The following is a 26,998-nucleotide window of genomic DNA, read 5'->3' as shown; positions in this document are numbered from 1 at the left end:
ATTATCTGCCCTTTTGGTTTTTGTTCAGAAAATAGGAAAAACAATAAAAGAAGAAATAGCATTACAACTCGGTCATTTCTTTAACCCTGCTTCAACCTGACTTCTGTAATACCATTACACTCAACGTGTGCTTGAATGCTTAGCATGTGATAGGGAGGTCTTCAGCCACGATCCTGACAACTCTTGAATTATCTTAAATGTTTGTAATTTCTAAGCCACCTTAGAGTTAATTATTTTTATGTAAGATGAGTTATTGAGGGCTTGCTGTGCAGCAAGCACTGTTCAGGTGCTTTACATACAATAACTCATTTACCAATAACTATCCTGTGAGGTAGGGACTTCAGTTTTTTTCAGAGGGAACAAGCTCAGAGAGGTTAATTAATCTCCTGGAGGTCACCCTTGATTTGAGTCTAGGCTCTATCATGTTTTCAGAAAGAGGATGTAAAGGCAGGTGGGGAATTCCCTCTCTGAAATGTGATTTTAGACATCCCCATTCAATTCAAGAAGCACCTACTCTGAGAATATCTTTTCTGGGCAAAGCCCAAGAGTAGGAAGGGCATGTTTTTGGTCCCCTTAGGTGTCAGTACGTTCTGAACTTTACCTCTGGAAGGGCCAGTTGGTAAGAGGTTAATTATCAATTACCATTCTAGAATACAATACCTCAGTATTTGGCTTTTCTAACAAATCAGAGTCTTGATATTTTAACTACTTCATGGGACTGGATAGAGGAATAAATAGGATAGTTGTTTATATAAGTTAGCTAGGAAAAAATGCATCAGAACTATTATTTTGACCACTGGAGTTGAATGGCTTCTTGTCCCAGATTCCCAGCTGTGTTTGTGCACATAAGACTTGATTGTGCCATTGAAAACAGGAGCAAGGGGTTGACTGTTTCCTCTCAGGTAGATCCCTGAAACTGAAGGCTATTTTGAACACTGTTTCTTGCTAAATCCTGTAGTCAAATTCTGAATTTCCCTGGATATGTTACCTTCTCAAATTGCTGCTCTCGCTGCCTAGCAAGACTAGCAATATTAATCCTTGGCTAATTTCTAATTTCACCAAGCAGTGAAGGCCCAGGCTTTTCAGGTTTTTGAAATAGGAATTCAACACAATAAAACTGGTGCTAGTGCTCTTTTGCATTCGGTATTTTCACAACTGATGGATGGATGACACGCCAGAAGAATCATCCTTAGGAAACTAACAGACCCTAGATCTCTTCGCCACTAATATGGTGAGGTGCTTTTGGCTTCTGTTTTAGCTGATTATCTCTTTTTTGTTCGGGTAATTGCTGTCTCCGCAGAGATAATGAATGGAGAATTCTGCCCAAGGTCAGCATTTAATCGCATCCCTGGCTGCGACAGTATTACATCTCTTGGAATATACAGCATCGATCGTCCTACTAAAATTGGCTGGAGATTGCCAGCACATCGGACATCTTCCAGCGACCGTCTTCAGTCACTGAATGGAGTAGGAGACTCATTTTGCAGTTTACTATCTCCGTAAGCGGCGGGGCAAAGCGCGGGACCTATTCGATGATTAGATTGGGTCTTGTCCGCGTCCATCATCGGAAGGTTCCACGCACCGTCTGTTTTGCAGTAAAATTTGCAAGCAGAGCCCCGCCTCTGGAAACGAGGAGCCTGAAGGAGCGGTGAGCAAAACGTTGCATATACTGCTCTTCTCATTGGATGGCTGCTGTGTCAGTCATACTCTCCTCTGCTCCCGTTGGCGGGAATGCTCTAGGCAGGTTCCATGGTCTTCATACTGCCTCCCCTCCCCCAAGTTGGGATAAAGGCGTGTGACGTCTCGGACATTTGTTGTTGGGTTTGGGGTTCATTAATTATTCATTAGGTGCTTGAAAGGGCTGCAGCGATTGGTGGTTTAAAAGTCTGGTCGATTGTTTCTTAGCTAGAGATACGGGTCGCCCTCTACGCCGGTCGAGAATTTCGCATAAATTATTCAGATGAGGCTTGGGGCGGGACCACGCATGTTTTAGGCAAATAAGCCGGGGAGGGAGGGAAAGCCGGCTACAAATTAGCCTAAGTTATTAAAGATGGCGGCGGAGCGGAGTCGCTCCTCGATGGACTCGCCGGTCCCGGCCTCTATGTTCGCCCCCGAGCCCAGTTCCCCGGGGGCGGCCAGGGCCGCGGCGGCTGCCTCCCGGCTCCACGGCGACTGCGACTCGGACTGCAGCGAGGACGGCGAGGCGCTCAACGGCGAGCCGGAGCTGGACCTCACCAGCAAGGTAGGCCCGGGTGGCGGCGGGCGCTGAGGGGACGGGCGCGTGGGCCGAGCCGTGTACGGGGCAACGGCGGGCCTGGCCTGCGGGCCTGGCCGCGGAGGAGAGGGGAAGACCGAGGGTTGGGGGGCTCCGAGCCCGCCCACCTGCCGGTCGCGGGACGTGCGGGAGGCGCCCGGCGCAAGGGCCCGCCCTCCGCCGCCGACCCCGCCGCCCCCGACCCGACCTCCCGTCCCCGGTTCCCCTCCGAGATCACCTCTCGGTTCTGCCAAGTGGAACGGGAGGCGTCGGCCGCGGGGCGCGTTCCCGGCAGTCGCATCCCCGCGAGGCGCCGCCTCCCGACCCCTCACCTTTCCTCGGGTCCCTGCCTGTGAGGGGTCCCTCCCCTGAAAGGGTAATCCTCTCCCTGCACTGTCCAGGGCAGGCGAGAAGGGTCGGAGACGCCTTGCTCAGGGAAAGCGGGGTGCCGGGGAAGATCACGTCGTCCGAGGGGAGGATAGGGATGGTGGCCGCAGTCCCTTCCTAGTCAGGAGAGGAAACAGAAATGAAATCTCTTGGTTGTGGACAAGGATATCTGAGTAATAGCTACTTTGCGAATCTACCCAGAACAAAATTGCTTGGGGTGAAACCTCATCTTGTATGGGTGGCATAATGAAGGACTTTTCAAATCGAATCTTCTGAGCTGTTTAGAAAGTAGGCAGGAATTAAGGGCTTACCATCTGCTTGGCATTGTGGAGAGAAAGAAAGTATAAGCATAAGCTGTGACTGTTTTGCCAAAGGAAAAAATGTAGACTTGGGAATCAAGGCTGGGTTTGCTTTCCTACCACTTAAAATGGCTCTGTGACCTTGGTAAAGTTTCTTAACCTCTCAGTTCTCCAGCGACATCATGGTGAGAAAGTACAGATGCATTGGGAAAATTAGAAATGTAAGACGTCTAGTACGGTGCCTGATACATAGTAGAAACTCAGTCAATGTTCAAAATAAACTGAAAAACTGATTCCCTGTGCAGATAAAACAACAACTGATGGAAAATAGAACACCAATACCACCTGTTGGATAGGTACAATAGAGAAATTCATCAAGCTTTGAAGAAGTTTGTGACTTTTCATAGTCTATGGAAGCAAAATTCCATGAAACATGTCCCTAAACTGTAGAGAACCTTCTTGCAACCTAAACAAGTGAACTTTGGGCTGGTGTCTTTCTTTCTAGACCAAGCTGAGCATTCAGAAGCCAGCAAGCTGCTGCTTATCACAGTGGTCCTGTTTGGTGCCTCTAATGCCATAATCAGAATAGCCATGCTTGGAGAGAGGGATGGTCAGGGGAAATGTGTGAGGCAATGTGACACTATGCAAAAGACCCAGGCAGCACCCAGGTTACAAGTACAAATTCTGGTGAGTCAACTCAAGAAGTTGTAAGACATGCACCTGACTCAAAAGCAGACCAGCTGGATGTCAGCATGTGGTCAAGGTGCTGAAGAAACCTGAAAACACAGTGGGAAATTGCAGGGACAGAGTTGCAAAAGAGTATAATACCTTTGTTTTTTGACCAGCTATTGTTGAATGTTCTGAGATAGGGAAGTTTTACTTCATCACATAGCTGAGGAAGTTTCCCTCGCTATTTTAACATTGAGAAGCTATATGAATATTTTTAAGTTTTTTTTTTTTATTAGAGCAGTTCTAAGTTTACAGAAACATCATGCAGAATATGCAGGGTTCCTGTATACCCCTCTCTCACACACACATAGTTTTCCCTATTATTAACATTTTACATAGTGTGGTACCTTTGTCACATATATATGAAAATTGATGATTTTGAAAAGAACAACTGATGTTGTGGAGGGAGAGAAGGAATAGACTGACTAGATATTCCTGAGAAGATTAGATGTTAAACGTTTAGGTACTTGCTATAGTTAAATGTGGGGATCTAAGGTTCTGAGAGCTTCCAAAGGGAGAAACAGTGAACAGTGGTGATCAGTTTCATCCAGTAATGTTTTTCTTGGAATGATTGGGATAAAGAAAACTAAGTACCATATATTGAGCTGTGAACTAATTGCTTTACATGCTATCTTATCTGCGTCTTGACAGTGGCCTTAGGAGTTAGGGAGTATTGTCTTCATTTTGTAAATTGAAAAACTGAGACTCAGGGAGGTTAAGTTCTTTGTCCAAGGTCACACATGAGTGATTAGCGAATGGGATCTGGCTTGCCTGTTGGTAAATGGCCTTCCCAAATAAGTGATTGGTACTTTAATGTTATGGAAAGTACATAACTTACAAATGGTGGAAATTTGTAAAACGTTGGTGCTTAGAGGTAGTGGTGTTCTGTTGATGAAGATGAGTCTTGCAGGCAGTCTTCACTGCTATTTCCCAAATAAGCAAGATAGCCAAGGTGAATTGAAACAGAATTCTTTTATGGTTATCGTGAATGATTGGCCTTTGGGTAGATGGCCCGGCAGTACTTCAGATCTCTTGTCTCCCCGAGTTCCCAGCTGCAAGCTTCCATGCCATGGAAGACATGGGCATGTAGGTGTAAGTACCGCTCATCAGTTTCTACCCACAGTACCAGATGCTCCATCATCCTGGGTCTTGCCTCTTGATCTGTTAAGCAGCAGGAGGCAGGCTGCTCACACCCTCCATTCTGTGGGTTGTGGCTCAAAGAGTACTTATTTTAGTGCATCATATAACACGTATGAGGCTTTAGGCTCAAAGGCTATTTAAGGAGTGGCGGAGAGGGCATGTGGGGCTGCGTATCTATTTTAGGTCAGAATGCTATGGGTTTGGGTCAGGTCCTTGGTCAGGCTATTTATCAGCTTTGGCTGTGGTGCTCTTCTAGTAAGTGTGGTCCTAAGGCTGTTGGTTTCTCTTCTAGCTGGTTCTAGTGAGCCCTACATCAGAACAGTATGACAGCCTACTTCGGCAGATGTGGGAGAGGATGGACGAGGGATGCGGAGAGACCATATATGTCATTGGGCAGGGATCAGGTGAGCATAGTTTTCCTTTCACTTTATTTAAAAAAATTTATTTAGAGCACATATTCTGTCTGTCTTTTTAAACTTTCCTGCTCATTTGTCTCAGTTGTATTGATTCTTCAGTGTCTGCAAAACTGTTTGGGTGGACATGAAAGTATGTAAAAGTGAAAATGTAAATTCCCACTTGAGTGGTCATGATAACGCTTGACCCTAAAGATTCCCTTTCCAAGCAGTTTTACAGATGCCTCCTTTTTACCTCCATACTCTGCATTTGCATAAAGAGAAATAAAGTACAAAGCAAGGAACTTCCAAGGTAACATAGCAGGTTACAGTTAGATCCGGAATTAAGCCTTCTTTGGGTAGCTCCAGATCTTCCCCTCCAAGCCCTGTTTACAGATCGCACTGCTACTTATTTCTTGCTTAGCAGAGAACCTCTGATTCTTCTTAATGTCAGCAGGAAAGGAAGCCTGGAGTTCCTCTCTTTAGTCAGGTTGCCTTGCCCCAGACTCCATTCACCATTCAGTGTGGATGGCTGGGATGACAGAGGTTCTGTTTTCTTCCCTTTAGGTCCTGTCCCATGTGTAGGCTTGTCCCCATAACGCAGGGACTGCTTGTCTTCTTTCCACGTGTTACTCCATTTCAGTGGGAGCCTCTGTTTTAGAAGAAGGCAGCCCATGACACAATCCCAGGTTATATCCTGGCCTTTTTTTCCTGGTTGTTCCCAGTTTTCACCTGCAATGCAAGGCCTGCTTACCCTTATCATCATGAAATTATCTTTGCAGAAATGGCCGCTGGGATTAACGATTATGAATTCAGACCATACCAACACTTGTCTCTGTCATCTTTGCAGGAAGCCCAGGGAGGGCCTCAACTCGTCCTTAAAGGAACAGTTTTTTGTTTTTTTTGTTTGTTTGTTCATTTGTTTGTTTGTTTTGCTGAATGTAGGCTTTGTAGAGGCAGGCAGTATTCTCTTGCAGTCAAGAGTTTGAGATTGAGGAAATCTCAAAATCATTCTTTAACTCATTTGACGGGTAACTATTAAGTAACTTCTAAGGGCTTGATACTGTTACACAGTAATTTTGGATACTTATAATCTGGTCCCTGTCCCAAGGTGCGTAAATGGCATATACACAAATAACCTCAATATAAAACAATACTTGGAAGTGCTACTAGAGTCACCAAGTAAGAAAGGTTAGATCTCCAAATGCTGCTGTGCCTTCCTTTGAAATGTTTCTTATATCTGTCCTTTCCATTCCATCTTTGCTGCACCTCCCCAGTTTATGGTCTTATCACCTAAAAATAGGCATGGTCAGAGAGAGAGGAGGTTGCATGTCAACCAGGAGATTGCACGTCAAGAAAGGGAGGGAACTGGACAGCATTGTCAAGTGCTACAGAGACCGGAAAAAAGGTCAGGTTCTAAAAAAGCCATTCCATTTAGTGACTGATTATCAGTGGCCTTTTGAAAGCTTTTATGTCAGGTACACATCTGGTCTGCTGTAGGAGAATGAACACTGAAAGATTACTTCATTCCTTTAGAATTTAAGGAACCACATATAGGTCAATTTCAATAAGTGTTGGGACTGTTCTTTGAAGACCCAGATTCTTAAGACCCTCTGTTCCCCACTTCCTTTAATTTTGACTCTCGGTGAATTTTACCAAGCTTTGGCATTTCGCAACTAATTAACCCTACCATGACAGAGTACAAGAAGATGTCAAGAATTCATTTAATGTCACATCTACATACCCAAGTATTATCCTTGCATCTACCAATTGGATGCTATTAAATTCATAGTGACTCCTTCCTGCTGGAATTCTGTAGAGGTAGAGAGATCATGACTAGTTAAACAAGTTAAACCTCAGAGAACTAAACCAGGGGTCAACTTCATCACTGACTACCTGTGTGTCCTTGGTGCTTCACCTCTCTTTATCACTTCCTTCATCTGTAAAATGGGGATAATGACATCTCTCCACACCCTGCCTCAGAGAAATTTTGTATGGATAAATTAGACATTGAAAAATTGTGAGCCGTGTGGAGGAATGTATCCTTTAATTATGTGTTCTTAAAATGGCTATTTTAAAAAGAGGTAGTATGATGTAATGGTTAGTTCAGGGACTGGAGCCTGGCAGATCTGGGTTTGCCCTTGTCCTCATCTTAAGATGGGGACAGTAACAGAATCTATCCCATGGTATAATAGTGAAGGTTTAAATGAGAAGTCAGGGAAAGCACTTGGCACATAGCAAGCGATACATGTGCTTAGTGTTTGTGCTTTAGTAAGCATCAAAGCTCACATGGCCTCTTTGCCATCTACCAGATCTGAGTAGTTGTAGTAGTAATTTTTTAAGGGTCCCAGGTTTTGGTTAACTTACCATGAGATTTTTTTCAAAAAGAACCTTGTTCTTCCTCCAATATTCAGTCATGACTTTCTGAGAGCCAGATACTGTGCTAAAAGTTCAGGTGACAAAGGAGTGTTGAGTCTTTTAGGGGGAGGGGGACTTAGGAAAGGCTTCAAAGAGGAAGTACCCTTTGAGTTGATTCTGAAGATCCTTTGAGTTGATTCTGAAGGATGTATAGGAACTTTCCAGGTAAATGAAGGCAGGAGTGAGTGAGCAGAAAAAACCACGTACATAAAGGCATGGAGGCCCTGGAGATTATGGAGTATTTGGTGGACCAGAAGTAATTTAGTAAGGTGGGAGTATAGAGTGTGAGGTAGGAGTGGCAGGAGGGGAGGCTGGACAGGTGTGCAGTGTCCAGATCCTGAGGATGAGTGAATGCCATACCAAAACATTATCCTAAAAATTATGGGGAGCTTCTGTAGCATGTGGAACAGGAGAGTGATTATAGGAAAGGGAAATCAGATGGTAGGACTGAAATTTTATTTGGCTTGGGCATGACTGAATATTTGGCCTTTAGTAATTGGACCTCTGCAGCTTTTATCCTGGCCATTGTCTCCACTCCTACAAAGTGAGGAACGCAGTGCCTGCTAGAGAAGGATAATGTGACATTGACAGCATTTTCTGGGAGCCCTGAAAAGGTGACAGTGGTGATTGCTCATTGGTGTGGAACAGGACCTGAAAGCCCTGCTTTTGTGTTCCAGATGCAAGGGAGGATTAATAGAAATGGAAGTCTGGCCAGAATGGCAGGATTAGCAGGCCTTCTCAGAACACTTCATCAAGTCCTTCTTCAGCCCGGAAGGTTTTCAGACCTGAGTTGGCCAGGCAGTTAGAAACTCCTTAGCCCAACTGTTCCCTCTTTGTTCCTGTGTTTTGCATTTTGCAAACATTTGAGGACTTGATAAAAGAGAAGCACTCCTCATGGGCATGCAGGGGATGTTTGAGAGTCAGTCCTTCTCCCCAAGATGCTTATATCTAGTAGGGGGAGGACATATATCCAAAACACTTTTCCAGAAGGTGGCATGTGGTAAATGCCATAAGGGGCAGTACGGACATTTGTGAGGGTTCTGAGCAGAAAGGGTAGGATTTTGACATGTGGAGAGGTACTGATGGGCATTCTAGAGGTGGGAAATAAATGAGGGAAGGTGTAGAGCTGGAAAAGTGCAGGGTAGTGAATGGCCCACTTGCATTGGGACAAAGCGCAGAAGAGGAGAACTAGGAGTGGGTGTGGAATAAATGAGGAGACCTTTCAGGAATTGGGAATGGATGCATAAGCCCTGAGGAGCCATTCAAGGGCTTGGACTCGGAAGTGGTGACACCAGAGCTGTGCTTACTTGGGAGCTTAAGCTTTGCGCATCTTGGCAGGAGGAGTTGGAGGGAATAGAGACTGGATTTGCAAAGACCAGTTAGGAGTCTGTTGTGGTAATTCAGTAGAATAAGGGCCTAAATCAGGCTGGCGGCAATGAGATTGGCAAAAAAGGTAAATAAGCAGGGTCAAGGGAAAGAAGTCCAGGAAGACTGGACCAATAGGAATATGTGCTAGTGGGAAGGAAGGTGTAATCAGAAATAGGGAAGGCAGGAGGAGGAACTGGTCAGGCATCAGGAAGAACCTCTGGTAGAGGAAGAGGCTGTAGGTTTGGAATCAGAAAACTCCGAGCTCACCTGGCCTCTCTGCTACCTGCCAGCTCTGAGAAGTTGCTGGTTTCTATTTACCCCACCATTCAGAGGGAACAGTAATGCCTACCTAATGGAGTTGCAGTGAGGACTCAAATGCTTTATTAACGTTGTTAGTTTTTGCATTATTTAAAAAGAGTGGAGTTTGAACTTTAGATTTCTAGGAGCTATCTTCCTGGCAATTGGAAATTCAGTCTGGGGCTCTGGGAAGAGGATGATCCTAGAAATGAATATTTTTTGTTTTCAAAATAAAGTAGAAACCATAGAACGGGATGGCCAAGGGAAAAGCTTAGAGGAAAGTAGAAGACTGCTGGTTGAGACTGGCCTTTAGGGGAATGGGAGCAGGAGCCAGTAGAGGAGACAGAGAAGAACCAGAGATGGAAGGCAATTGAGGCGGGTTCAGGTGATAGGCAAGCAGGGTAGGAAGAAAGTGCTTTAGGAAGAAAAGGCAGGGATCAGCAGGGTCAAATGCTTTAGAGGTCAAGTAAAGGACATTTGATAATGTAGTTAGAAGGCGATCCATGACTTTTGAAAACTGCACTTTCTTTTGGAGCTGTCAGATTCAGAGTGAGGTAGGACATGAGTAAATATAGTCAACATGTGTCAGTCACTCTTTTGAGATGCTTAGTGGTAGAAGGAAGAACAGAGGAGATGGGAGCACCAATACGTAAGCAGAGCTGAGGGGGGAGGGGTATGATTTTCCTTTTCTTAGTTTAGGAATGACTTGACCTTGTATAGAGGGAGAGAAGTGAAGGGGGAGAAAAAGAAGATGAGAGGAGAATAATTGGTGCTGAAAGGTTCCTGGGAGGTGGTACAAGAGCAGAGGGTGGGCACATGCTGGAGGGATTCACCTGGGGAAGCAGCAGATATGCTCTCTGAGGCAGGAACGCAGGAGGAGAAACTGGGGCAATTAATGTGGGACTGAAATACACTAACGTGTGGAAAGTGCCTAACATGGAGATGTTGTAGAGTAGGTGCTCAATAAATGATTGGTTGATTGATCTGTCCTTCTGTCTGACTCCCTTCCTCATCTTGAGCTCAGGTTCATTTTTCTAGCTGCTTGCTGGACGTTTCACCTGAGCTACCTCAATTAAAAATCTATCTAAAATAATTCTAAATTTTCTCCCCACTTCTCCATCTTCCTGCTCTCGTTATCTCTTGCCTGATAACTAGACTTACTTTCTAACTGGCCTCTCGCTTGCTGATGCACACTCCATACTGCTGTCCAAGAGAACTTAACCCACAGCGATCTGATCACATTACTCCTGCCTATACCCCCAAGGCTCCCATGGCCTGGTACATAAGTGTTTTGCTGCCACCTTATGTTGGTCTGCCATACCAGCTTCTCACCTCTCATGTGCTTTCCTGCCACTTGGCATTACCCATCCTGCTTCTCGACCTGCTGAGCTGCTTGCTGGTCCCTGAACATGCCAGGATCTGCCATGCTCCATGCTTTGTTTCTCTGTCTAGGATATCCTTCTTCCTTGCTCTGCAGGCTCATTTCTCGCACTTGGAGACCCAGCTTGAGTCAGCACCCTACAAAGCTGTCCTCACTTTCCCCAGGAAATGCCAGTTGCTCCTGTTTTATGTTCTCTTCATACATGTCTATAGTATAGCACTCAAGCTGTATTGCAGTTAATTAATTTCCTGTCTCTCTCCTGCTGGGCTGTGAGCCTGCTAAAGACATCTGTATTCCCAGTACCCAGCATGAGATTTGGCATAAAACCTAATGATTGTGGTTGAAATGAATTAATGAATGCCTTGTTTAATGGGAAGCCTATGGCACTATCATGTATTAATGATGTGTGTACCCAAGTTTTTGAAAAATGTCAGGTGGAGAGAGCTGTGTTCTCTAGCACTCATGGTGGAGCTTCTGTTGGGGTGATTGAATGGCTGGCTTCTTGGCAGGCTGGTTGGTCAGAACCCCCTCTCTCCTGATGATGTCTGGGCTCTTATCACCAGATGGCACTGAGTATGGGCTGAGTGAAGCTGACATGGAGGCCTCCTATGCCACAGTGAAGAGCATGGCTGAACAGATAGAGGCTGATGTCATCCTCCTGCGGGAACGTCAAGAAGCTGGGGGCCGTGTGCGTGATTACTTGGTCCGGAAACGAGTAGGAGACAATGACTTCCTGGAAGTCAGGTGAGGAGGCCACAGAGTACTTCCCAGTCCCCTTTCAACATGACTTTGGGGTCAGGGACTTCACAGAGATGGTGATTGAACGTTTGACACCTCATGTGTCAGCTCCTCTCCCACCCTGACTCCCTTTCTTTTCTGAAGTGGGACGTGATTGTTCCTTTCTCTATTTCTACACTTCCCCAACCCTGAATTTTCCCATTTGGGAAGAGTGGAGAGGGGCCAACCATGCATTCTGTGGGCTGCATTTGCCTTCCCATCAGCCTCTGAGGCTAGAAAGCTAGAGGAATAGGGGTGAACACCTGAGCAGGGTCAAGTTAGCATTTTATGTCTCTCTTGGCTTTGAGGATCCTGCAGGGCAGCTTTGGGGAAGCTAGTGGAGGTTAAGGGATAGCTATTTTGGTAGAGCCCAGTTCCTTATGAATAACCCTTTGTTCTCCCTGGATACAGCTCCAGGGACAATTCCCAGTATGCTCATCCTTGAATAGGGGGAACAGTGAGCTGGAGAGGCTCAGGGCTGAACCTATACTTATAGATCCAGATACTGAGGTTCTGAATTGTCTCTTCACTTTGCTTACCCACTAACTCTTACATGGATATATGGGTTCATGTGCACGCAGGGTGGCAGTAGTGGGCAACGTAGATGCTGGCAAAAGCACGCTTCTGGGCGTCCTGACACATGGGGAGCTGGACAATGGCCGAGGTTTTGCCCGCCAGAAACTCTTCCGCCACAAACATGAGATTGAATCTGGTCGCACCAGCAGTGTGGGCAACGACATTCTGGGCTTTGACAGCGAAGGCAATGTGGTGAACAAGCCAGACAGCCACGGTGGCAGCCTGGAGTGGACAAAGATCTGTGAGAAGTCCACTAAGGTCATTACCTTCATCGACTTGGCTGGCCATGAGAAATATCTGAAGACCACTGTCTTTGGCATGACTGGCCATTTGCCTGACTTCTGCATGCTCATGGTAAGTGTGAGATACTCCTGGAAGGTGAGGCTTCAGTGTCCCTGGAGCTGTATCCAGGGAGAACAAAGGGTTATTCTTCGGGGTATGGTTATGTGCAAGCATTTGAAATTGTACTGAGTTATGAGACTGAGGCCTGTTGGTGTGAGGTTTGGACACTGGGTAAGTATAACAAGATTTGCAGGGGTGCCCAGTCCTTTGAGTTCTACAGTTCTTTATCACAAGGGGTGTACCTTGATCTTCTCCCCTAGATTAGACCAGGAAGGGATCCTCTTAGTGAAAAAAAGCAAGGTGCCATTTGCAGACCTCTCTTCTTGTTGGGAGTGGCATGGAGGAGGGTTTCTTCTGGGGTTGGGCTACTTTGAAGAGATGGCACCAGGTGGCATGCTCAGAGATGGTATGCTTAGGGAAGAAGTGGAGGAGAGTGCAATGAGGAGGCACAGGCAGCATTCAGGAGGGGCCTGAAAGGTGTCCTCTTCCAAAGCCAGGTGGAAGAGGACCAGCCAGTCCACAAGCACTTGTTAAGAGGCTCCTGTGTGCCTGGCACTGTGCTAGGCCAGATGATGCAGCAGTGACAAGGCGTCTTGGTTCCTGGGGCTCCCATAGAGCTTGTGGTCTTAGTGTGTGTAGGTTTTTAAGCAGCTCATCATGTAGATTAACTGAAAAAGAAAGGGAGCAGAGGATTTCCCCATTGGATCATGTTGCCAAGCTTGCATTTGTGTCCTGCTTATCTTCCTCCCTGGACAGAGATCGGGAGTCCGTGAAGTCCATAACCTAGCACAAAGCTTTTACAGAGAGAGAGAGCAAGTTTTCCTTTGGCAGGCCCTTCCCAAAAGCCCTTTCCATTTCCTGATTCCTCCGGCTGCTTCAATTAATAAGTGCAGTAAACACAAGCATCTGTTCACAGCAAACTTGAACAAGTTACTCCACAAACACAGGCTTTCAGGCACATTGTCCCCAAACTGCAGAGTAAGGAGAGGCAGAACATATGTATGACAATTTTTGTCAGCTCTCTGCCTAAAGCTCTTGGGATATCAGCCTGATTTCATCTCTCATTTCTTTAGCATGCCAGGGACCACTATCTGACTTTCTTGTCTGGGCTGAGGAAAGCCACTCTTCGGGAGGGGGTCTCGATGAAAGATCCATAGTGCACATTTGGGGCAGTTGGGGGGTTGAAATTAAGAAGGGATGAAATTAAACCAATTTCGAATAAATGTTTTTCTAATTGAACTGCAGTGAGCAAGACCAAGTCATGGAAATAACTTCACCCCTGACAAAATAGTGCCTGTTACCTGACTTTTAGGCTATGGTCCAAATATCTAAAATTTCTATAAAAAATAATGAAATATTTCATTATGGTTGTTTGGCAATCAATTTCCAGGAAAAAAAAAAAAGTCTTCGAAATATATAGGTGGCAGAACAATAAAGCACGCTCTTTCCCAGGTTGGGAAGAACAAAAGCAAGTCTAGGTTGGATTGGAAAGGTGTTGGAGGGTGTGGGAAGCACGAAGGAAAAGACAGTGGAGCTGTCTTGGTGTAGGAAGAAGAGAAGCCACAAGGCGTGGGACAGCTGTGCCAGTGGAGTGGTGACTTGGCTGTGAACTGTGGTGATGAAATGAGAGGATCTCAGTGAAAACACTCTGGGATGTATAAAGCACTTTATAAAAACGTGTCATGGCACATTTTCTTTGAATTTTGTTTTAGAAATTACATTCGTATTTATGTACAAAAATAAGAAGGTGCCAAAGAGTTTATAGTGAAAAATCTCCCTTACATTCCTGTCACTCAGCCATCCAACTTCTTTTGAGGCAGCCAGTGTTTATAGTTCCTTGTATCTCTTCCAGAGGTACTTTGTACTTACACCAGCAAATGATTTTTCTCCCTCTTCAATTTCAAACATTCAGAAAAGTTGGAAGACTAGTACAATGAAAACTCATAATCCTACACTTAGATTCAATAATCATTAGCATTTTGTCATAGTTTTCTTTATATTGATGGATACATATGAGTATATATATATATATTTTGGCTGAATCCTTTGAAAGAGGTGTAGTCATTGTGACTCTTCACCTCCATATACTGCAGCTAACAACTCCTCAAAGTAAGCACAATCTTTCCCCATTATTGCAACCAAGAAAATAAACAATAGTATCCAGTATCTAGTCTATAAGTATTTATATTATTTTAGATGGTCCCCAGATGCCTTAGAGCTGTTTTTTTCAATCAATGAACCAGTCACCTCTTTTTTTCATTTTTTACCCAAATGGAAGCATGCTATATATACTGTTATGTACCTTGCTTTTTCTCCCTTAAGAAAACCTACCTTAGAGATTATCTCATATCAGTAGGTAAGAGTTTCCTCTTTGTTTTTACCACACATTTTGTGTATGTGCCCTAATTTATTTAACCAGCCTTTACAATTGTATTTTAAAACACTTACCGTTTACTGTTATTGCTTGAACACCCAGTTTGTGCTTGCTCTGTGCTAGATCTTTTACATATGTAATCACATTTAAACTACCAGTGACCCTCTAAAGTAGGTATCATTATCTTCCCCTTTTACAGATGGGGAAACTGAGGGCCACGGATGTTAAGCTGAGTCCACTTTAATGGTCCTAGATATTTTCCCAGACTACCTGGGCTTATCTTTTTTATTGTTTTATTGTTATTGTTTCCTCAGATTTTGATAGCCCACATTATTGTGTCAGAGGTCAAGGTGCTCTGTGCCCAGCCCAGCTTTCGTCTCCAGCCATTTTGCTCCTGGCCTTAAACTTGTGCCCTGTGAGTCTGTTCTGTTGGCAACCCAGAGGTGGGCACTGTCTCTCACCCCACCTTCTTTGAGCCTCTGGGCCTCCTCGGCAGCATTCTTTGTCTCCCTTGGCTTGACAGTTCTTTTCTGTGTCGGGGCAGGTGGGCAGCAATGCTGGCATCGTGGGGATGACCAAGGAACACCTGGGCTTGGCATTGGCACTCAATGTGCCAGTTTTTGTGGTGGTCACCAAGATTGACATGTGTCCTGCAAACATCCTGCAAGGTAGGTGAAGCTTCTTGCTAGCAGCAGGCTCTATGCTTAGGGTTATCATCCACTTTAGCTCCTTGGTGGTCTGATGCTAGGGCTTCAGCCCAGAATCTTCTGCTTCCTTCTGTTGTACTCAGGTCTTGGCCTGAATTTCCACCAGCCCAGAATCTTCTGCCTCTTTCCCTCCTGTTTAGATATTGGTTTGGGCCCAGCCTAGAATCATTCCCGGTTCTTTGTTCCTTTCAGTTCCAAATACAGGATCCTTAAGATGCCTGATTTGGTACCTCCTTTCAAATGGCCCCAGGGACAAAGGGTTGGGCTCTACCCTCAAAGCTGGATATATATGGAGAAATTTGGGCAGAGGGTCTGATGATGTTTTAGCAACAAAGGCTTTAACACAGGTTGCGGGATTAGGCCTTCGTGCATTTCTTCCACATTGCTGCAGATGGTAGAAGAGGAGAGGTGTCCTTCTTGAGGGCTTCTACAGTTTATAAATGTCCAAGCGATCCTTTTGCCCGGTGTAACCTTTTCTAGGAAGCAGTGCATTCTGGGAAGAACATTGTCCTTCTTGGGGCCCCCCAAGTCAATTGCATACAGGATGTGAGTCTTCTAGAGAATGAAGAAATCAAGTGGGTTTCAGACTTACTGCTTTAGAAAACATCCCCACTTGTGCTGTCTCTGCTGTAGCAGCACATACCTATCCAAAGTTTTGATCCTCCTTTTTGTTCCTTCAGGCATTGTGGCACTTAACACTGGTCCATCTGTCTCCTGCTTGCATCAGTGATGAGTGGGCCCATCTTGCCCTGGAAGCCTGGCAAAGAGAAGGTTGTATCCCCCTAATTCTGTTCCATTTCACCCTTTAAGAAACCCTGAAGCTGTTACAGCGCCTGCTGAAGTCCCCAGGCTGCCGGAAGATCCCCGTGCTGGTGCAGAGCAAGGATGACGTGATTGTTACGGCCTCCAACTTCAGCTCTGAGAGGTAATGGGGGGAGCGTGCACTCCCGGCACCCTTTCTGGCAGGGCAATAGTGAGGGAAAGGTCCAGAATGGCTATTAGTTTGGGCCTTAGGTCTCATGGAAATACCACATCAGAACACCTCCCACTATTCAGGGATTGGACGGAATAGAAGATTCTGGTCTTAGCACCGGGCCTCCCGGTCAGCACTGTTGCCCAAGGGCTATGTTAGGTGACTCAGACAGAGGTGCTGGCCTCCCTGATGTTGGAGACACAGCTGAGAGCTGCAGTGTCCTTATCTGTGAGGTAGGTATGATTTTATCTTGTGAGATATGTAAAGCACTAAGCACAGTGCCAGGCTGGGATATTATAGCTTCACAGCCATTTTTATAACTATTATTTTTTTGTACTGTTGTTTCTTAAAAGTTCTTCAACCACAGATCAGTTTTGACAAATGCCTGCTAATGTATCCTTCCGTTCCATAAGTATTTATTGCATGATCATTCTGTGCCAAGCTCTTCATCTAGGCCTTGAGGATTCAGAGTTGACTTGGGCACAATCCCTGTCCTCAGGATGTCCATCTCCTTGGTCAGAGATATTCTCTTGATAATAGTGCAGTTTGTTGACTGCATTCGTTCTCCCAAACTCTTGGGGCTGTCCAGGAGCACGTCTTGCCTCCTGAGTTGCAAAAAATAAGTTGCATAAAGCCTGACTTTTTTGCCTATGGCTCTGCCTTGACACTGTCGTCAGTACCATTATTCGGCCAGCAGAGGGGGTACTTTTGAGAGTCGGCCTCATTTCAATTCAGTCATTTTACTGAGTGCCTTTTCTGTACAGGCTCTATTCTAGCAGCTGTGGGGAATAAGGAAGATCAGATGTAGTCAGGTGAGACAGACATGCAGAAAGCGTCTGTTCTAGTTTGCTAATGCTGCCGGGAATGCAAAACACCAGAGATGGATTGGCTTTTATAAAAGAGGGGTTATTTGGTTACACAGTTACAGTCTTAAGGCCATAAAGTGTCCAAGGTAACATGTCAGCAATCAGGTACCTTCACTGGAGGATGGCCAGTGGTGTCTGTTAGCTGGGAAAGCACGTGGCTGGCGTCTGCTCCAAAGTTCTGGTTTCAAAATGGCTTTCTCCCAGGATGTTCCTCTCTAGGCTGCAGTTCCTCAAAAATGTCACTCTTAGTTGCTCTTGGAGTGTTTTTCCTCTCTTAGCTTCTCTGGAGCAAAAGTCTGCTTTCAACAGCCGTCCTCAAACTGTCTCTCATCTGCAGCTCCTGTGCAATCTTCAGAGAGTTCTTCTTGGCTGTGGCAAGCTTCCTTCTTCTGTCTGAGCTTATATACTGCTCCAGTAATCAAGACCCACCCTGAATGGGTGGGGCCACGCTTCCATGGAAATTATCTCATCAGAGTTATCATCTACAGTTGGATGGGTCACAGCTCCATGGAAATACTCAAAGGATTCCAGTCTAATCAGCACTAAAACATCTGCCCCACAAGATTGCATCAAAGTACATGGCTTTTTCTGGGGGACATAATACCTTCAAACTGGCACATTCCACCCCTGGGACCCCAGAAAAACATATTCTTTCCAAATACAAAATACATTCATCCTATCACAGTATCGCAAAAACTTAAATCATTTCAGTAACAAAAGTTAAGTACAAGAGCCCTTCAAAATCAATTACAGGCATGGTGGGTCCTAAGGCATAATTCTCCTTTAGCTTTGGATCTGTGAACTTAGAACGAGTTATATGCTTCCAATATACAAAGGAGGGACATATTAATAGGATAAATATTCCTGTTGCCATAAGGAGAAACAGTAAGGAAAACAGGGTTAACAGGACCAAAACAGTTCTTAAAACCCGCAGGACAAACTCCATTAGATTTCAAAGTCCGAGAGTCACTAACAGAATGACTTTGCATCCTTGGGGCTTGAGAGAGCAGGAGTCTAACCCATCCTAAGGGCGCTTGTGGCAGCCCTTTCCTCTCCAAACACTTAGGTGAGTGCTCCAACATATCCACACATTGGGGAGCCCACCTTCTCGGCCCCACCCTCCTCAAACATCGGGGCAGCTCCCGGATTCCCTTCCATCTCCAGGGCACACACTCAACCCCTTCAGAACGGTGTGGTGGCAGCCCGGCTCTCCCTAATTCCCTGGTAATGTGCTCCACCCTTTTTGGGACTTGGGGTGGCAGAACATTTCCTGAGCATCGAGGCAGAAGGCCCACCCTTGACCTCTAGGGCAAACTCACCCTTTCCATGCATGTGGTCTGCTCTGCTCCCACAGCCTGAGACCTCTTGACTCCAGACCTCAACCTCCATGGCTGTTTTTGAAGAAAATTTTCCTTCAGTTTGTTCCTTGTCTGTCTCCTCCAGTCCAGACCAGTAGCATCTCTGTCTGTAAAGATCTCGCAAAAATTCTGTTGGCTTTGCATGAAGCGCACGGGTCAGAGCCATCAGACAATAGGACTTTCCACAAATCCTTTCTCCTTAACTCCTTTTCCAATCTTGGCTTGTACTGAAATGGCGGCTGGGTTCCATGTTTGGTTACATCCTCACGTTGGGCTGTAGCTTCTGGGATTCCAACCCCTGGAAGCCTGTAATTTTCCAAGCCATCAGCTTCTGGTTTCTTTGAACCCGAGAGTTCAGTTTGAAATTTATCTCTCTCCGCTTGTGTTTTACCATAAGCTGCAAGGAGAAGCCAGGGTACATCCTCCATATGTAGTCTGGAGATCTCCTCAGCTAAGTATTCCAGGTTATCGCTTTCAAATTCTTCCTTCCATTTGACACCAGGACTCAATTTTGCCAAATTCTCTGCTACTGTAAAACAAGGATCGCCTTTCTTCCAGTTTGCAACAACACATTCATCATTTCTGTTCAGGGCCTCATCAGAAGTATCTTTAGAGTCTGTATTTCCACAAACAGTCTCTTCAAAGCAGTTTAGGCCTTTTCTGTTAAGCTCCTCACAATTCTTCCAGAATCTTCCCCTTATCCATTTAAAAAGCTATTCCAACATGTTTGGTATTTGCAAACTCAGCAGCAAAAGCACCCCACTTCTCCGGTACCAAAATCTGTTCTAGTTTGCTAATGCTGCCGGAATGCAAAACACCAGAGATGGATTGGCTTTTATAAAAAGGGGTTTATTTGGTTACACAGTTATAGTCTTAAGGTCATAAAGTGTCCAAGGTAACACATCAGCAGTCGGGTACCTTCACTAGGAGGATGGCCAGTGGTGTCTGGAAAACCTCTGTTAGCTGGGAAGGCACGTGGCTGGCGTCTGCTCCAAAGTTCTGGTTTCAAAATGGCTTTCTCCCAGGATGTTCTTCTCTAGGCTGCAGTTCCTCAAAAATGTCACTCTTAGTTGCTCTTGGAGTGTTTTTCCTCTCTTAGCTTCTCTGGAGCAAAAGTCTGCTTTCAACAGCCGTCCTCAAACTGTCTCTCATCTGCAGCTCCTGTGCATTCTTCAGAGAGTTCTTCTTGGCTGTGGCAAGCTTCCTTCTTCTGTCTGAGCTTATATACTGCTCCAGTAATCAAGACCCACCCTGAATGGGTGGGGCCACGCTTCCATGGAAATTATCTCATCAGAGTTATCACCTACAGTTGGGTGGGTCACAGCTCCATGGGAATACTCAAAGGATTCCAATCTAATCAGCACTAAAACGTCTGCCCCACAAGATTGCATCAAAGTACATGGCTTTTTTGTGAGGACATAATACATTCAAACTGGCATAGCATCCCATCCAGCAAGTGGACTTGGAAGGAGGAGGAAGGTTGGTAGTTGGATAAGAGGGAAGGATTTCAGACAGAAGTATCAAAGTGAACAAATACATGGGAGCAAGTAATTGCAAAGCATTGTCAGAAGAGGAAGTTCTCTGGTCTGGCTGGAATATAGGAATTTGAGAGGAATAAATCTGGAGAGATGGCTACCAGCTCAAGTGTGAAGGGCCAGGAAGGTTGGGAGAAGGAATTTGGGCTGTCTTCTCTGGAGTGGAAAGGTAGGTGAGGATTTTAAGCAAGCATGTATATGCTTCAGAAAAAAGAAGCAGTCACCTGGCCTGAAACAGGGCAGTGGTAGAGGGACAGAGAGGAGGGGACAGATTTCAGAGACAGAACTGGGTGAGAGAAGATGGCCTCAGAGCAGGTCTGGCTAGGAGTTGCTAGTCTGGGGGCAGGTAAGGGATGGGTGGGACAGTCGCAGCAGCAGCTGCTCCAGGAGCCCACCTGATGTGCCCACCCTGGGTTAGGGCAGGAGCAGGCCACCTGAGTGCCTCTCTTCCTTTCTCTTCACCCTCCACTCAGGATGTGCCCGATATTCCAGATCTCCAACGTTACAGGTGAGAACCTAGATCTGCTGAAGATGTTCCTCAACCTCCTCTCCCCCCGCACCAGCTACAGGGAGGAAGAACCTGCCGAGTTTCAGATTGATGATACCTACTCTGTCCCGGTGAGTGGCCTCGGGTGGGACCAAGCAGGGTGGGAGGCTGGGGTGGACACTTCTTTCAGGGACTCGGGGGGCAGGTCTGGAGTGGGGATGGGGTAAGTGGGGTGGACTTACTGGGCTAGGGTTGTCTTCTCTGCAGGGTGTGGGGACTGTAGTGTCAGGAACAACACTGAGAGGCTTGATCAAGCTGAATGACACACTGCTGCTGGGCCCAGATCCCTTGGGTAACTTCCTGTCCATTGCTGTCAAATCGATCCATCGCAAGCGCATGCCTGTGAAGGAGGTCCGGGGGGGCCAGACGGCCTCCTTCGCGCTGAAGAAGGTGAGTGTTGATACCAGAAGCTCCCCTTAGGTTCTGCTCTGCTGAGCTCTGGGTCAGCTGCTTTACTCACCACCTCTGATCCTCATGGCTGCTCTGCAGGGGAAGAGTTTACCTCACTTTTACAGAAGAGGAAACTGGGGGCTCACAGAGCCCAAGTGACTTGCCTGAGGGCACAAAGTTAGTAAGTGCTAAAGCTGGGATTTGGACCCAGGCCTGCCTGACTCCTAAATTCTGTTCCTCCCTCCAGTGCCTAGGAGCAGGGTGCCCCAAGCACAGTGCTGAGGTCGGATAGAGTAGAGATGTCCCTGCTGTACAGATGGTCCTTCTTCAGGAGGGCATTGGAGTCCATGTCACATCCTCTTCCCATCTAGACTTCTGTGCTTGGGTTTAGTGCTAGCTATGGGGTCACCTACCTTTCCTCTAACCAAATCAACCAGGAGAAATGGGACTTCCTTTATTCCCTCCAGCAGTTATGTCATGCTCACCTGGTTCCTTCCACCTGAATGCTTGCCTTCCTTTCCCCCTCACCAACCATTTAATTCTCACACACCCTGCAGGGCCCAGCCAAAATGCCAATTCCTGCATAAAGCCTTCCCACATAGCATTTAAGTCTGCCTTGCACTGCCCACTTTAGAAAGGGTCTGTTCTAGTGTGGTGAGGGGTCAAGGCTGAGTTGGGTGGTTCCCATTCCCAGAAGGACACCCAGTCCTCCAGGACCAATGGGGTAGAATCAGAAGGCATTATTTTCCCTGAGGTCTGGGGTTCCCTCTTCCTTTCAGATCAAGCGCTCGTCCATCCGGAAGGGCATGGTGATGGTTTCCCCACGCTTGAATCCCCAAGCATCCTGGGAGTTTGAGGCTGAGATTCTCGTTCTCCACCACCCCACTACGATTAGCCCACGCTACCAGGCCATGGGTAGGTGTCTGAGGGCCCGGCCAGTCCAAGTGCCCACTCCACTCTAACTTCCCAGTGTGGTGCTCCAGTGATCCAAGCCCCAAAATTTCAGCTCTAACCAAAAGGCACATCTACTTCCTTTTCAATGATGCTGTCCCCTCTGCTCTGCCCATGAGCCATGGTGTTTATTCATTCCTGCAAATACCGACTGAGTGCCTCCTCTGTGCCGATCTCTGGAGACCCAGGCCTGCCCTCAAGGAGCTCATTCTCATTCCTTTGTTGAATAGTTACTGAATGCTCCCGTGTACCAAGTACTAGTGCTAAGGTGCTGGGAGCAAAGATGTAATGCACAGGGGCCCTTCTCTCAAGGAGCTCACAGTCCAGTGAGGAGGCACACATGCAAACAGAGTGCCCTATATTCTAGGAACTAAGAGCAGTATCTGTATAGGGCCAGAGCCCCGGGGTGGGAGATGACTAACTGGAATAAAAGGTGGGAGAGTTTGAAGCAGGATCAGATCCAAGAGCAAGCCTCTGGCTCACGTAGCCACACTCGGCTTCCCTAAGGTCTTTAGGCCAGAGTTAATGCTGATCCTTCCCCACCCTGAGGCCAGGGGGTAGCTCAAGCCTGTCCTGACCTTATGGCTTCCTTGGCAGTGCACTGTGGAAGCATCAGGCAGACAGCCACCATTCTGAGCATGGATAAGGACTGTCTGCGCACCGGGGACAAGGCCACCGTGCACTTCCGCTTCATCAAGACCCCTGAGTACTTGCATATAGACCAGCGGCTGGTATTCCGGGAAGGCCGCACTAAGGCTGTGGGCACCATCACCAAGGTATAGCCTGGGCAGATCTTCTGCCTTCCCTAGATAAAGCACCAGGGACCACTCCAGTTCTGGAAGTTCTGAGCATAATAGGCTCTTCTTGAGAAACCCAGAGGAATCTCCCCAGCTTCTAGGGGGAGAGGTACCAGGCACTGCTCTGGGGAAGCTGGAATAGTTCTGAGGCGTGGCCTCGGGGCCGTCTTCTCCACTCCCCCTGAGAGCTGTCTCTGGGCCTCCCATCTCCAAGGTTGTGACCGTGGGGAAGAGAAGATGGGATTGGGGCATGGCATTCCCCTCCCTGGGAAAAAGAGGTGGCAGAGTCTGCACCAAGCCAGAGTTGGCCTCCAAGGTGCTGGGCACAGGTTCCTCTGCTGGGCTGGGATCTGTCAGAGACAGCAGGAGGGGCATGGCCTTGGGCTTCCTTGAGACTTGAGCTGTTTTGAGTGCCTTGGAGCCCACCTTCTGCCCTCTGCAGACCTCACCCCTGGCCTGTGTAGAAGTACTTGATAGAGTGGTTTAACCCCTGCTCCAGACAGAAGAAACAAGTAGTCCTGGCCTGTTCACGGTCTTGGAGTCAGTCCCAGGCTGGCCCTTTCCTCCAGAATGACCTGCCTCAAGCCCATCAGAGCCCTTGGGACCCTGATGGAGGGATATGTTCATCTCCTTTAATGCCTAGTTGTCCCTGGGATAGGCTGGGAGTTTTGCAGAGGCTACCAGCACACTTTGTAATCCTCTGAGTCCATTGGGGCTCAGTAAGGGCTCCTCCATGCTTTGCTTGAGACTGAACTTAAGCCACAAGAGAAGATTCTGAGTCAGTCACTCATGAGTGGTAGCCTTCAAGATTTCTGATAGCTGACTTTAAATATTTCCAGTTGATGAAACATTGACTTGGTCTTTTTGGGATGCCTAAATTAAAACTTGCCCCAGGTTCTTGTTACAGGGCAGCAGGATCCTGGGGCTTGGGTTTCAGCCAGCTTAGCAAGGAAGAGGGCCTCGAGTTAAACTCTCCAGGCTCTGGACAGGCTGGGCACTGAGACGGGAGCTGGATGAGTGGGAGGTGGCAGAGAGGTACACAGGTTCTCCGCAGGAAGAGCAGCTGGGGCAGAGAATAGGAAGAAGCCTTTCTAGGCAGGTACAGAGGGATGGTGGCTGGACTGGACTGGACAGAGGGAGGAGAGGAGACATAGCCCTGGGGCCATGGCATCCTGGAACACTGAGTGGGGATGAAAACATCTTTCTACCTCCACTGCCTCCTCTCCTGGTCCTCCTGCCACCTGCTTCTCCCAGGACCATCCAGGCCAGGGAATGAGAAGTCCCTGAGAGAAGGAGGGTGGCTGCAGTGGAGCGGGCAGCTGAGCTGATGACACTGTCCTGCAGCACCAGGCTCATCCTCACCCCTTGGTTCCTGCAGCTCCTCCAGACCACCAACAACTCCCCGATGAACTCCAAGCCCCAGCAGATCAAAATGCAATCAACGAAAAAGGGCCCCCTGACCAAACGAGAAGAGGGGGGCCCATCTGGTGGGCTGGCATTAGGGGCTCCCCCACCTGGAGATGAGGCTTCCTCCTTAGGGGCTGCGCAGCCAGCTGCATCTAGCAGTACCCAGCCACAGGTGAGCTTGCTTCCTGAGCCCAGTCCTGAGCACCCCTTGGCCCCCTTGGGCAGGGTGGTGGGGTGTGGTTCTTCCTCTGATTCACTGGGCAGCCCTCACAAATATGAGCTAACGTAGAGGAGGTATTTTCAGCTAAGAGATCCTGGCATATAAGTGCCATAGAAATGTAGCTGTTTGTCTCTTAAAGCAGTGTGTTTCAAACTATAAGGTGTGGCCTACATAAAATCAATCTAATTTGTCCTGACTAGTATTTGCCCCCCCATATTAATTAATTATTTTTTATTACAGCAGTTGTAGGTCTGCAGGAAAATCATGTAAAAAACACAGAGTTCCCATATAAGCCTCCCAATGTCCCTATTATTAACATTTTGCATTAATGTGGTACTTTTGTTAGAGTTGGTGAAAGGATATTATTATAATTATGCTATTAACTTGAGCCCACTATTTACATTGGGGTTCACTCTTTCTGGTGTACAGTTCTCTGTGTGTGTGTGTTTGTGTGTGTGGTAACTTATGTATAATCTTAAAATTTCCTTTTTTACCCTTTTTCATATATACAATTCAGTGGTGTTAATTATGTTGACAAAGTTGCACCTCCATCACCATCACCCAAACAGAAACTCCATACCAATTAAATGTTAACTCTCCATTCCCCTCTCCCACCTGGCCCCTGGTAACCAGTATTCTGGTTTCTGACTTTATGAATTTGCATATTCTGTTTCTTTCTTGTAAGTGAGGTCATATGATATTTGTCCTTTTGTGTCTGGCTTATTCTTCTCAACATGAAATCTTCAAGGTTCATCCATGTTGTAGCATGAATCAAAACTTTATTCCTTTTTACAGCAGAATAATATTCCATTGTGTGTATATACCGTATTTTGTTTATCTGTTTATCTGTCAATGGACACTTGGGTTGCTTCCACCTTTTAGCAATTGTGAATAATATCTTTACAAACATTGGTATGCCGAAGTATCTGTTCAAGTCCCTAAGTCATTTTCCCATTTTTTAATTGGGTTTTTGACTTTTTGTTGTGGAGGTGTTTTTTTTTCAAAAAGTTATCCTTTTACTTTCTTGAAAAAGTCCTTTGATGTAAAAAAGTTTTTAATTTTGATGAAGTCCCATTTATTTATTTTTTCTTCTGTTGCTCATGCTGTTAGTGTATGTTAAGTCTAAGAGACCATTTCGTAATACAAGGTCCTATCAGTGTTTCCCAGTGCTTTCTTCTAGGAGTTTTATAGTTCTAATTATTTTTATTTAGGTCTTGATTCATTTTGAGTTAATTTTTTATATGGTGTGAGGTAGGGGTCCATCTTCATTCTTTTGCATGTGGCTATCCAGTTCTCCCAGCACCATTTGTTGAAGAGACTATTCTTTCCCCACTGAGTGGACTTGGCACTCTCGTCAAAGATCAGTTGGCGAAAGGTGTGAGGGTTGATTTCTGAACTCTCACTTCGAGTCCATTGGTTTATATGTCTGTCCTTGTCCCTACCACACTGTTTTGATTACTGTAGCTTTGTAAGTTTTAAAATCAAGAAGTGTGAGTCCTCCAACTTTTTTCTTTTTCAAGATGATTTTGGCTATTGAATTTGATGATTGACTTTTCCATTTCTGCAAAGAATACCGTTGGAATTTTGATTGAGATTGCATTGAGTCTTTTTATTGCTTTGGGTAGACTTGTCATCTCAACAATATTTAGTCTTCTAGTCCATGAACACGGAATTTCCTTCCATTCATTTAGTTCTTTAATTCCTTTTAGTAGTGTTTTGAAGTTTTCTGTATATAAGTCCTTTACATCCTTGGTTAAATTTATTTCTAGTTATTTAGTTCTTTTAGTTGCTATTGTAAATGGAATTTTTTACTTAATTTCCTCTTTGGATTGTTCATTACTGGTATATAGAAAATGTGATTTTCACATGTTGGTCTTGTACACCCCTACCACTTTGTGGATTTTTCAGGATTCTCTATGTATAGAATCATGTCATCTGCAAATAGGAAGAATTTTACTTCTTTCCAATTTGGATGCCTTTTATTTCTTTTTTTTGCCTAATTGCCCTGGTAGAATTTCCAGTACAATGTTGAATGACTGTGTGACAGTGGGCATCATTGTCTTGTTCCTGATCTTGGGCGGACAGCTTTCAGTCTTTCACCATTGAGAATGATGTTAGATGTAGGTTTTTCATATATGCCCTTTATCAAGTTAAGGATGTTTCCTTCTATTCGTAGTTTTTTGAGTGTTTTTCTCAGGAAGGGATGCAGAATTTTGTCAAATGCCTTTTTTCTACCTCAAGTGAGTTATTATGTGGATCTTTTCCTTCATTCTATTAATGTGGTATATTACATTAATTGAGTTTCTTATGTTGAACCACCCTTGCTTGCCTGAGATAAATCCCACTTGATGATGATGTATCATTTTTTTAATGTGCTGATGAATTTGGTTTGCCAGTATTTTGTTGAGGATTTTTGCATCTATATTTCTGAGGGATATTGGTTTGTAATTTTCTTTTCTTGTGGTATCTTTAGTCTGGCTTTGGTATTAGGGTGATGCTGGCCTCATGGTATG

General features: G+C 45.9%; 1 protein-coding gene across 1 annotated transcript in view; it reads left to right on the top strand.

Annotated features, from left to right (window-relative positions):
- GTPBP1 (GTP binding protein 1) overlaps positions 1 to 26,998 on the top strand; it is a 39,353-nt gene that overhangs the window by 655 nt on the left and 11,700 nt on the right. Inside the window, exons 2-12 of the mRNA XM_037847992.1 lie at positions 1,301 to 2,242; positions 5,102 to 5,213; positions 11,229 to 11,409; positions 12,024 to 12,372; positions 15,279 to 15,402; positions 16,252 to 16,366; positions 20,647 to 20,791; positions 20,928 to 21,110; positions 21,890 to 22,025; positions 22,659 to 22,837; positions 24,237 to 24,437. Of these exons, the coding sequence (XP_037703920.1) occupies positions 2,051 to 2,242; positions 5,102 to 5,213; positions 11,229 to 11,409; positions 12,024 to 12,372; positions 15,279 to 15,402; positions 16,252 to 16,366; positions 20,647 to 20,791; positions 20,928 to 21,110; positions 21,890 to 22,025; positions 22,659 to 22,837; positions 24,237 to 24,437 (1,917 nt within the window). The 5' untranslated portion in view covers positions 1,301 to 2,050. The remainder of the gene's footprint in view (positions 1 to 1,300; positions 2,243 to 5,101; positions 5,214 to 11,228; positions 11,410 to 12,023; positions 12,373 to 15,278; positions 15,403 to 16,251; positions 16,367 to 20,646; positions 20,792 to 20,927; positions 21,111 to 21,889; positions 22,026 to 22,658; positions 22,838 to 24,236; positions 24,438 to 26,998) is intronic.

Source organism: Choloepus didactylus, chromosome 8 (assembly GCF_015220235.1).
Source record: "Choloepus didactylus isolate mChoDid1 chromosome 8, mChoDid1.pri, whole genome shotgun sequence".
NCBI classification, from domain to species: Eukaryota; Metazoa; Chordata; class Mammalia; order Pilosa; family Megalonychidae; genus Choloepus; species Choloepus didactylus.
Note: the sequence above shows the minus strand (reverse complement) of the source record. Positions and strands in the feature narration are given on the sequence as shown.